The following is a 10935-nucleotide window of genomic DNA, read 5'->3' as shown; positions in this document are numbered from 1 at the left end:
ACCAAGAGCTTCCAAAAATAGAGCAAAGCGGGTCAGAGGGACTGGAGAGGGGCTGGAATGCTGCTTTAGAGCATAAGGGTTAGAAGGAAACAAGCTGTCAGTCACTGGGAGAGGATTCCCCTCCCCAAAGGCACCGCCTGAAATGTCAGAGGTGACAGGGACGGGGGAGCTGCAACTGGAGTTACCACGCAGGAGGCAAAGCACTTCACCTGCCCTCCAGGAAAGTATTTTAAGCTTGAAAATAAATAAAACTCTGCACCGTGAGAGATATATGTTCCATGAATAGGATGTCTTGGAACTTGTCAAATCCTTGGAACCTGTCAAATCGAGGCGTTGTCACAGAACTCCCTGTGCTCTGTCAGTCACCACATAAACAACCCCCATCACCAGCAAACAGAGGGAAAAGTTATCCCAAAAACTGCAGTAATGATGTCATTGAGGAAAAGCTCCAAAGGATATTCAGCACAGAAAGGCAGGCTGATAGCAAGGGGGCTGGAGGAGGTAGCAGAACTATTATAATAATTTATTACATATTGTAAATTATCTATTATAATGTATTATTAATTTCCTATGATAATAAATGATCTGCCCAATTGCACAAATTTATTCCACTTTGTGATGGTGCAGGCTCCTCCAAAACCTCTAAAAAGCTGACTCTGACAGGATCACAAAGGCTGACTTTGGCCCCAAGGCAGGTATTCCCACCTATTTGATCTCTGTGGAATACAGTTTATCCTTTCCAAACTAAGAGTGGTATTTCCACTAAGTACTGGCTGAATACTCAATCAAATACAGCTGCATATTTCATATGAATGCAGATATTGATGGTGGTGGGTTCTGAGCTAAGTGCAGAGCCCACAGTACTGAAGGTTTGATTTCCAATGTGCTTTGGTTCCAACACGACTCCTGCACAGCCACACACTGCCCACTCCTCTGCCCGGTGCCATGCCAGGATCAGTCTCTGGAAAAACCTCACCCAGGTCTTCCTTAAGCTTGGCTCATGTGGGATTAATACTAAGTTTAAATGATTAAAATTTAGAGTAAGAAATTGGAAGAATTTCTTATAATGCTGAAGGAAAAAAAAAGAGAGAGAGAACCTCCCCTAGCCCAGAGATATCCCAGGACACTGGGAACTGATGGGACACTTGGGCAACGGGGAGGAAAAGTCCAGAGCAAGGGGCAGAACCAGCACTGCTGCCCACTGTGAATTCCATTTGGAATTTCTGATATTTGGGAAAAGGTTCTGGCTTGCATTTCCAGCAGCAGGATCTGACAGCAGCTCCAACAATGGGATTTCACCCTGCCCAGCTCCCGTGTTCAGGGTGGGAGGAACCATAGGGCTCCTGCTCCTCTGGGCACTGCTGCTGGGATGCTCCATGAGGCCAAATCCACCAAAACCAGGCGTTTTTCAGCAAACCAAATGGCTCAGCCTCGTGCCTGAGCCAAACCAGTGGTCCTTCAAGGTCAGCAAGAGGATCAGCTGGCAGAGGAAGGAGATGGAGAAGCTCCAGCTCTCCCTGTGCCAGGTGTCTGTCACAGGAACGGATAAATACACACTTGTGCTTCCAGGATTTCCACCCATTGCTTATCCCGCCCACAGCGAAGTTGTCACTTAATTTGAAATTAAAAGGGGAGCAGGAGGGATTGTTGAAAGGAGCTGGAGAAAGCAGGGGAAGGAGGTGACACCCGAGAGCCCTGGGTCACCCTACCCCAACCAGCCTCTGTCGCTGCTGCTTTGTTCCATATTTAGTTCCTGACAACTGTGCCTGGGGCAGGAACTCCCAGCTCTGTTTTCCCTCCTCTCTGCGCTCCCAGAGCTCTCAGAAATTGCTCTTTCTCTCTCCCAGTGGCCACAAGTGAACACCCCTGTAGTGCAGAAGATGGCAGAGAAGCAGGAGGAGCCCAGCAATGCCCAGAACGGGGAACCCGACAACGCAGAGGAGGGCGAGGGCAAGAAGAAGAAGGTGAAGAGGGAAGATCTGCCACCGTTTGAAATCGTGACGGGGTGAGAGATTTGGATTTAAACACGGGGGTGGGAGTGAAGGGGGGATGTTCAAAGGGCTCTGCCTCAGCTCTTATGGTGGGCAATGAAAGCAGCATCTTCTGCCAGTGCATTTCTGAATAGGGTTAAAATTTACTGTGGGATTTTGTTAAAAGTTTTGCAGAGCTGTGAAAGGTGGATTCACAGCAGGCAGGCACACAAAGCCACTGGTTTGATATCAAGGGGGCTGTTTGTGCAGTGCTGGTTCCCTCCCAGGGCAGGCAGTCCCGGCATTGCTGGCTGAGGGTATCAGGATGGAGGGACTGGCCTTGATGGGAGCTGGATATTGATTTCTAGCTGTGATCAATGGCTCTTGTCTGAGAGTTTCTCTACCTGCGGATTAGGAAAAACACCCCTGCTATGGCTGATTTGCTTGATGGGCCTGAGGGACAGATAATTCAAGAGACCTGAAGGTTCAGAGTTTCGAGGGCTCCACAGCCACAGCTGGAACCTGACTTTCATAAAAAGCCCAGCTTGCAGGAAGGTTCCAAAGCAAGGGACAGTTTTAAAGGCAGCAGAGCAGCAGCGAGCCCGGCCCTTGGGAAAGGCAGATACCACTGGGACCTGCTGGAAGCTGAACCCTCAGCCATAACTGACAGCTGCAAGTAGGAAAAACCCTCAGGATCTGCTCCCTCCAAGTTTCCAAATGCTCACTGCAGCAGTAGCAAGATGCCCCTCGTCATTCCCCCCTTATCACTCACCAAGGCAGGGCCCAGCAAATACAGCAAAGCCACCATTTCTTCCAGCTGCTGGAACACAAGGCTCAGGCCAGGCTCTAAAATCCCCCCTGGGATCCTCCTGCCTGTGCCATGGGCACTGGTGAGGAAGATTCTGCAGATGAAATTTGGCTGGTGTTCTGACAAGGATGAGTGAGGCAGGACAGCACCTCTGGCTGTCACAAAATTGGGTTACATTCCTGTGCAGGGCTGAAAAAACCCTCCATTTTCTTCTCAAAATGTGTCTGCTCTGAAAAGATCCCTTCTCGGGGTGATCTCTGTCACACACAATCATAGAAATAACAATGCCAAGCAGTGGCTTCTAAGAAAAGCACATCCCTCTGCTAGGAATGGAGCTAAGGCACCAAAAATTGTGACTATAAGCCATTGGACCAACTTCTGAACACTTAAAATGTACTAAAATGACTGTCAGTGAGGACATTGGATTTTTCAGCCTTAGAGCACCCAGTTTACAATTAGAAATGCTGAGGAACAGCATCTTCAAACTTCCTTGCTAACCCCAAGGATCTGTGCTAATCACGGCTGAAAAATCCTTTCTCAGCATCATCTTGCAATTAAATTATTTGTTGAAATGCCACGAGTGTTAGAGGATTTGACAGGATTTTCTATCCTGGAAAGGTGAGAGTGAGGAAGTGAAGCAGAAATCCCTGAAAGAGGTACAGAAACCCCAGGGGTTTTTACTTTCATTTTAGGGACAGTGGGAGTTCAGGACAGGCCTCGACCTGTGATCTCGGAGTGGATTTTTCTCATGATGTACAAATTTTCAGCCAATCAGGCCAGTTATGTGCATGATGAGGAAACACCCAACTGCAGCCATGGAAGCACTTAAACCCAATTACGTGTCATGTCAGCTTTAGCCCCGGGATTAGGGGCATCTCATGACTCACAGCCCAGTTCTCAGGCTGCTGCTCCAGCTCGGAGGAGCCCGGCTTACAGGAGAGCACTGGGAAGCCAATTACTCACTTTAAGAATATTAACCCATTTTTTTTTGTTGGTATTCAGCTGAACACGGACCTGGCTGACTGTAATCCCAACCTGTGAGCATTTCCTGACGTCTGACACGCTGTTCACACTTTCCCCAGGTGTAAATGAGGCTCCTCACAGCAGTGAGAAGTGACCCCTTGGCTCCTGTTGCTCATTTACAGCTCCGTTGAGATAATCCCCATTTCAATCCCCTCATTAGAAGTTCTCCTTCCCCTCTCCTGCCCAACACACAGTGCCAGGGTCACGTTTGGCAGCTGCTCTTTCCCTCAGCCCACCTGATTTCAGCACCTTAAATCACATTATTTGGCCAGGCCAGTGAGATTCTCACAGACTGAGGGTTCTGCCTCGAAGTTTCAATCTTTTTTGCCTCAATATGATCTAACAGGTGACAAAAGACTGCTAATCAGGGAAAACTTTGACAAATTAGGTTTGAGCATTTAGAAATCACTGAAAATCACCATTTAATGATGCTTTTCAGAGCAGTTGGAGAATGAAGGTTTCAACTTTTACCTTCCCACCCCCTCAGGTGAGTTGTGTCACAGCAGGTGATTTATTAAGAGTATTGTGGGAGTTCAGTGCCTGAAAATAATTTTAAAAAGAACTTTCCATAGAGATTTTTGCTCTCTACAACTCCCTGACAGGAGGGTGGAGCTGGGGGCGGGGGGTCAGGCTCTGCTCCCAGGGAACAAGGGACAGGAGGAGAGGAAAAGCTGTGCCAGGGGAAGCTCAGGTTGGACATCAGGAGGAATTTCTTCACGGAAAGGGTTGTCAGGCATTGGAAGGGGCTGCCTTAGTGTTGTTTATATCCTCTATTGGAAAGTCATTTATTGGAGTGATGTATATTCCATGCTGCTGGGAGCACAGATTGAGGTGAACATCCCAGATAATCTCAGACACACGCCGAGATAAGCAATAAAATCCATCTGGAAGGGCTGACTAAATCCATCTCCAAGACAATCCATCCCAGAGCAGTCGCTGCTGCTTCAACTGCTCCTGAAAACACAGACCCAACCCCCTCGCTGCTGTATCCCCTTTGCTGTCAGAGAGTTAAATCAGGCAGGAAGCTCCATGTGATCTGTATTTAAATACATGATGTTATTGTAACACAACTTATTGTGGCCTTACAGAGTTTGCTCTGGAACAAGGCAAGGGGTGGCTTCTGTCAGTCACCACAGCTGGCCTTCAGTCACCAATTAAAGAATTGTCAACCCAAGAACCACTCATTATCCAGGGCAGAGAGCAGGGAACACACCTTTTCATAGCAAGGTTGGATTTGATCTCGGATATTTTAGTAAACAAGAGTCACAACATAAACCTTTTAATACATAAACACAGGGAGATGCAGCAGCTTGTCCACAGTCCCCCCAGGAACTGCCCCAGCGCCCCAACCCCGACCCAAACCCGCCTCTGAGACATTCTCTGCTCTGCCCTCTCCCCAGGGAACGCCTCCCAGCCATATTCTTCAAATTCCAGTTCCGGAACGTGGAATACAGCTCGGGCAGGAACAAAACCTTCCTGTGCTACGTGATGGAGACGCAGGGCAAGGAGTCAGCGACGCGCCGGGGGTACCTGGAGGACGAGCACGCGGCCGCCCACGCCGAGATGGCCTTTCTGGACACGATCCTGCCGCGGTGTGAGGCGGGCACGCGCTGCTCCGTCACCTGGTACGTGTCCTCCAGCCCCTGCGTGAGCTGTGCCCGGCGCATCGCCGACACCCTGCGTGCCAACGGGGCCCTGCGCCTCACCATCATGGTGGGCAGGCTCTTCATGTGGGACGAGCCCGAGGTGCGGGACGCCCTCCGCGCCATGAAGGAGGCCGGCTGCAAGCTGAGGATCATGAAGCCTCAAGACTTTGAGTATGTCTGGCAGAACTTTGTGGAGCAGGAGGAAGGGGAGGAGGTGAAGTCGTTCGTGCCGTGGGAGGACATTCAGGAGAACTTCCAGTACTACGAGGAAAAGCTGGCTGAGATCCTGCACTGAGGCTCACGTGAGTGATGATTCCCACTCGTCTCCTGTGTTACGTTACCTCTCCTCTCTTATTAAGTCATAACCCAGAGCCAAGTTCAGTCACAGTCTGGGTTCACCTGTACCTGAACACTGAGAATAACCTCAGGCAGGAACTTTCCCCTCCCAGGGCAGGAACATGGCAGGAGCTCCCCCCAGCAGATTCCTAAGGGATTTAGAGCTTTTCTTTTTTCTCCTCCGAGCAAACACCTCCAGGAATAAAGAATTAAAAGGTATTTGAGTCACGAGGTGCCACCAGAACACCTGGTTTTCCCCACATGGATGATATGCAGGACACAGGTGGAAACAGGGAGAGGAATGTAGTGAAAAGGGGATTTTCCTCACCCCACGAAGTTTAACCCCCTAAAAAAACACCATTAAATGAAATAATAATTGCAATTGCAAAATTCCCTGGGTTTTTTGATGGGGTACTAAAGAGTCACCTATTTAAGCACGAAACACAAAGCATTTAAAACTTCTAATATGTATCTCTTCATCCAGGACCTGTTCAGAGATCTACGAAGAGAAGTGACAGACCTGGACACCTGGGACACTCCACTTCCCAAAGCTTTGACTCCAGCAGGATGGAGAACCAGCTTCTGGAAGACAAAGCCCTGTGGGACTATGAACACAGACCTTTGGTGTTTGGGATTTTTTTGGGTGTATTTTGTTCCTCCCCCTCCCTGCCCCAACCAAACCCATGCTGTGGTGAAAGGGATGGCAGTGACCTACAGGACAGACTGTGGGATCACATTCTGGGAATACTTCATGGGAAAAGATCTTAGAACAAAGATGCTGGTTAGATAAATACATTAGAAACTCTGTACTTCGTAAATGGGAAAAAGAAAGAGGTTTAAAGTGAAAAAGAGGTTTTCTCCCTCTGTTCTTCCCAACAGTCAGAGCTGTGATTTAATTCAGAGCCAACAGCTCTGCTTTAAATTGTGATGGAGCCCAACAACTTGATTTCAAACACATCGAACACCTTCTCCCCTTGTGCAATGATATTTGGGATATAAAACTGGGAAAAGCAAAGTGAAATAAAATGGGAAGTCACTGCAAAAGCCAAAGCCCTGTTTATTCCTTCTTCTCTACTTGCAAGAGGTCCTAAATTGAACCTGACAAGTGGGACAGGACATCCCAGGACAGCCACGTAGGGAATATTTCGTAGCTGAGAAGGGAGAACTGTATGCCAAAAAAACTTTCAGAGTACACACAAGCACTGGAGAGCAGGATCACAGTGCTGAGACTAGAGAATGCTCCACCCACTCTATTCCCAGGGAAATCCAACCAGGAACCCTGTTATGCCACAAACTTCCCAACTGTTATGTCCCATTTTTACATTTATTCAGCACACCTGGAACTTTTCTGGGCATTCAGTACAAGAAGTGAAAAAGATTTGTTATTGTGGGAGGGTGGGAAACCAAACATGAAGGAAATGGGGAGTCAAGTTCCAGAACTGAGCAACTGCCACAAACTTTCCAAAATCAGGTGTTTTCCAACAATCTGATGAACAAGGGGTGTTACTGATTTGCTTCTGCTATGGGTGATGAACTCCAACCTGAACTACAAATGCAGTGAACAAAGAAATGTGAAAATCCAACTCCAAACTCCACACTGTGAGTTTTTCAGAGCACAAGTCATTCCCACGTTTGGATTCTCCAAAAACTCAGCTCTGCAGACTATAAATCATACACATACTGTATAAAACACACCCCCAAGGTGTATTTACACACTTCCAGCTTTCCCCCAGAAGAGCCACAGGGATGAGCTCTGATCCAACAGCAGGGCACTATTTATTTAACATCACAGCATGATCCTCAGTGAACACAAAACCATCAAACCCTATTTGTGGCTAGAAGGGAGAAATTAAACTGTTACCCCTGCAAGAACAGGTGAAGTGAACGAGTGCCAGGTAGGACATTGCAGAACAGCAGTGACAGGGCTCCCTGGGGCAGCTCCTCAGCACCGACCCCAACCAGAAACCAAACAACTCCCCCAGCGGCAGCAGCTCCGTTCCACTGCCCAGGAGCCGCAGGAGCTGCGTGGAGGCCCAGTGACACCTGGTGGCTGCTGGGACACACTGGGAACACCCCGAGGGTTTCCACCACACCGCTGCCACCTTCTAATTAACACCCAAATGAACTCCTCTGGAGCTTGTTGCTGCTGGAAGCCTCTGTCACTGTCCCAGGAGTGAGTGACCCCGGACCCAGAACGTGCTCCCCAGGCCCCCCTTGGCAGTTCACAGCTTCCACTCCCAAAGTGGGGGAAAAGGGGCTCTTCGACTCTTCTGCTCACAGGCTGTAAACTGTGATCTTGATGTCAGTGTTCTCAAACACTTCCCCGAGGATCGCCGAAACTTTATCCCACTGCAGGCCATCAAGTCCACATCCAATCCTGGAAGATAAGACATCCCAGGAGCTGGAATGGCCTCATGCTGTGCCCAACCAGCCCTTGGAGCAGCTGCAGTTTGAAGTGGCCCCAGCTCAGCTCCCCATAAACCAACAGAACACAGTGAGAACAAGGAAACCACTCGAATGTGTTTTGTTGGTACTGAAGTGCACTGGGAAATGCAAATTTCATCTGCCCAGCCGAACAGAGGAGTTGGATAGGGGTGGATACTTGGATTCTTCTTTCACAGCAGGGGCTCACCCTCAAACATCCTTCTAGGCACGAAACACCCAAGTAGTGCCATCCCAGCCCCTGGTTCCTCACCTGGGCATGGAGATGTCTGTGACCCCGTTGTGCAGGCAGTGAGCTCTCATGGCCTCCAAACTCTTCCGCATGCTCTCGTAGGTTGGTTTGTGAGACACCTTCTGCTTTGTAATCTATGTCACAACAGAAAAGGTCAGCTGTGCCTTTGGCACGACCACTGCAGACTACTGCCTGTCATAAAACATATTCCATGACATTCCAAAAATCCCCACCCGGATTTGCTACTGTGGAAAGACTTGAACAAAGCACTACATTCACAGCTTAAAATACTCTAATTCAGCAGCCAGTTCTGTCCATGTAAAGGTTAAATGTACATGCACAGGAACAGCCTGGCTGCTCCTCAACCAGCAGTGTTTGAGTAACACATCTCACACCTCTTCCTAAGACAACCTTTGCAGAAACTCCCTTCCTGTGCCTGAAGGGAGACCACAAGAAAGATGGAGAGAGATTTTTTACAAGGGCCTGGAGTGACAGGACAAGGGGAAATGGCTTCACACTGACAGAGGGCAGGGTTAGATGGGATACTGGGAAAAAATCCACAGGTTGCTCAGGAAAGCTGTGGCTGTCTTGTCCCTGGAAGTGTTCAAGGCCAGGTTGGACAGGGCTTGGAGCAAGATGGGATAGTGGAAGGTGTCCCTGCCCATGGCAGGGGGTGGGACTGGATGAGCTTTAAGGTCCTTTCCAACCCAAACCATTCCAGGATTCTGTGATTCCATGAACATGGCCAAAACCCCCACATTAAAAACTTCATGATATTGGATACTACAGTTTATCTACAGGGAGGTGCCCCAGTGACACCCCAACTCTTACCAGGTAGTAAATGTATCTGTCATCCCTCTGCAGAACAGCCACCTCCCCCGTCTTCTTCTCTGCGAGCAGAAATCACAGCACGTTTAAAACACCCACATCCACTCCAGGAGCCCCGAGCACAGCCTGGAGCACCAGCCCTCCCTGCAGCTCCTGCAGGTACCACTCACTCTGGTCCAGCAGCTCCTGGACGCCCCCGAACTTCTTCTTGAAGAGCACGGCGATGCCGGCGCCCATGCGGCAGTCCTCGCTGATGCAGTGCGCCAGCGCGTCCGACGGCGGGCACGAGAACAGGTCCCCCTTCACCTCCCGCAGCTGGGCACGGGCAGCAAAGACAGCAGAGAGAGCACAGGTGGGCACAGAATGCCCCGGGCACGGGGAATGTGCCCAGCCTGCACAGGCTTTGACACGCGCTTCGCTAACAGATGAGCTGGCGCGGGTTACAGACCCCACACGGAGAATTTTAAACTCCAGGTACAGGATGACAAGCCCCATATATAGAATTATAAGCCCCATATATAGAATTACAGACCCTGTACACGTAATTACAAACCCCAAGATGCAGAAGGACAAACCCTGTACACATAATTACAAACCACCACACAGGTAACCATCTTTACTACGAGATCACTTACAGGAATCACGTGTCAGCCCAGCAGTTAATCTTACAAAATCAAAGCTTAAAAGGAGAATTATGTGATAGAGCACAGCTGGATCAGTGCACACCCCCCGGCACCACCAGTGTGTCAGTGCTGGGTGTTTGGGCAGCAAGGTGAGCTCTGTGCTGTTGTGCAGCATCTGAATCACCAACAGAAGGACAAAAGCACAGGAAAATCTGCACTAGCAGCCACTTTGCCCCCCAAAGCTGCAGGATGCAGCCAGTGCCCTGCTGTTGGGGCTGTAATCGCGGGAAGGGCTCTTTGCAGAGACACGTGTCACAGCAATATCCCACGTAACCCATTTCCTACGCACTCTCTCCTCCTGATCCTTGGAGAAGTGGGTGGCCATGGTAACGTGGGGGATGGAGAAGGCTCCTGCGGCTGGAAAGATGAGAGAAAAACAGTTGTTAGGAACGCCAAGGCTGGCAGCAGGCTGGTGCAGAGGGTGCGAGGCTAAGCTGATGTATCTGAAACAGCTCAAGGGGAGGCCGGTGCACCTAGGGAGGCCTGCGCAGGCCTGTGCGCCTGCTGCGCCCACAGCTCCGGCCGGGGGGGGGGGGACCGGCCCTGGGACAGTGCACAGCGGGCACCGCCAGGCTGCTGCTACCGCCCTCCTCCTCCTCCTCCTCCTCCCGCCCCACAGGGCCCCTCCGGCGCCGCACCCGCGGTGAGCACAGCGATCCGCCGGGCCGGGGCCGCGGCCTGCGCCACGCCGAGCCTGCCCAGCACCGCCCACATCGCTCCGGCCTCTCCGCAAGGGCGGCCCCGCCTCACTGGGACTCCGGCGGCACCGCCTCACGGGGGCATTGCCGGTACCGCCTCACACAACATGGCGGCCCCGCCTCACCCCGCACGGCGATACCGCCTCAGCCAACACGGCGGTCCCGCCTCACGGGGGCATGGCGGCACAGCCTCAGCCGACACTGAACCAGAGCCCCCTCACGGCGACGGGGCTCTACCGCCCCACACCACATGGAGGATCCCGCCCCAC

The 10935-nt window shown here is 50.7% G+C and overlaps 2 protein-coding genes across 4 annotated transcripts; one reads left to right on the top strand and one right to left on the bottom strand.

Annotated features, from left to right (window-relative positions):
* The first annotated feature begins 1610 nt into the window (after nucleotides 1-1610).
* APOBEC2 (apolipoprotein B mRNA editing enzyme catalytic subunit 2) lies at nucleotides 1611-6550 on the top strand. Its single transcript, XM_027695219.1, has 3 exons — nucleotides 1611-2005; nucleotides 5202-5749; nucleotides 6268-6550. Exons 1-2 carry the CDS (start codon nucleotides 1881-1883, stop codon nucleotides 5740-5742), a joined length of 666 nt encoding a protein of 221 aa, XP_027551020.1. The 5' UTR covers nucleotides 1611-1880; the 3' UTR covers nucleotides 5743-5749; nucleotides 6268-6550.
* A 985-nt stretch (nucleotides 6551-7535) lies between these two features.
* OARD1 (O-acyl-ADP-ribose deacylase 1) lies at nucleotides 7536-10929 on the bottom strand. 3 transcript variants are annotated; one of them, XM_027695230.1, is made up of 6 exons: nucleotides 10792-10929; nucleotides 10258-10325; nucleotides 9456-9600; nucleotides 9289-9347; nucleotides 8479-8591; nucleotides 7536-8160 (listed from the first exon to the last, which is right to left on the bottom strand). In XM_027695230.1, exons 2-6 carry the CDS (start codon nucleotides 10291-10293, stop codon nucleotides 8058-8060), a joined length of 456 nt encoding a protein of 151 aa, XP_027551031.1. In that variant the 5' UTR covers nucleotides 10294-10325; nucleotides 10792-10929; the 3' UTR covers nucleotides 7536-8057. The 3 variants fall into 3 exon arrangements, with proteins under 3 accessions (XP_027551031.1, XP_027551030.1, XP_027551029.1); XM_027695229.1 differs by lacking the exon at nucleotides 10792-10929 and adding an exon at nucleotides 10607-10775; XM_027695228.1 differs by lacking the exons at nucleotides 10258-10325; nucleotides 10792-10929 and having other exon boundaries at nucleotides 9456-9791.
* Between the last annotated feature and the right edge of the window lie 6 nt (nucleotides 10930-10935).

This window comes from Neopelma chrysocephalum, unplaced genomic scaffold (genome assembly GCF_003984885.1).
Source record: "Neopelma chrysocephalum unplaced genomic scaffold, ASM398488v2 Primary Assembly neopelma1_100, whole genome shotgun sequence".
NCBI classification, from domain to species: domain Eukaryota; kingdom Metazoa; phylum Chordata; class Aves; order Passeriformes; family Pipridae; genus Neopelma; species Neopelma chrysocephalum.
Note: the sequence above shows the minus strand (reverse complement) of the source record. Positions and strands in the feature narration are given on the sequence as shown.

Coding starts and splice junctions, on each gene's coding strand:
- APOBEC2 (XM_027695219.1), top strand. CDS start 1,881: ATGGCAGAGAAGCAGGAGGAGCCCAGCAATGCCCAGAACGGGGAACCC. Junction 2,006..5,201: donor CCGTTTGAAATCGTGACGGG/GTGAGAGATTTG, acceptor CCCTCTCCCCAG/GGAACGCCTCCCAGCCATAT.
- OARD1 (XM_027695228.1), bottom strand. CDS start 9,780: ATGGGGCTTGTCATCCTGTACCTGGAGTTTAAAATTCTCCGTGTGGGG. Junction 9,348..9,455: donor CCAGGAGCTGCTGGACCAGA/GTGAGTGGTACC, acceptor TTCTGCTCGCAG/AGAAGAAGACGGGGGAGGTG. Junction 8,592..9,288: donor ACAGATACATTTACTACCTG/GTAAGAGTTGGG, acceptor GTTGTGACATAG/ATTACAAAGCAGAAGGTGTC.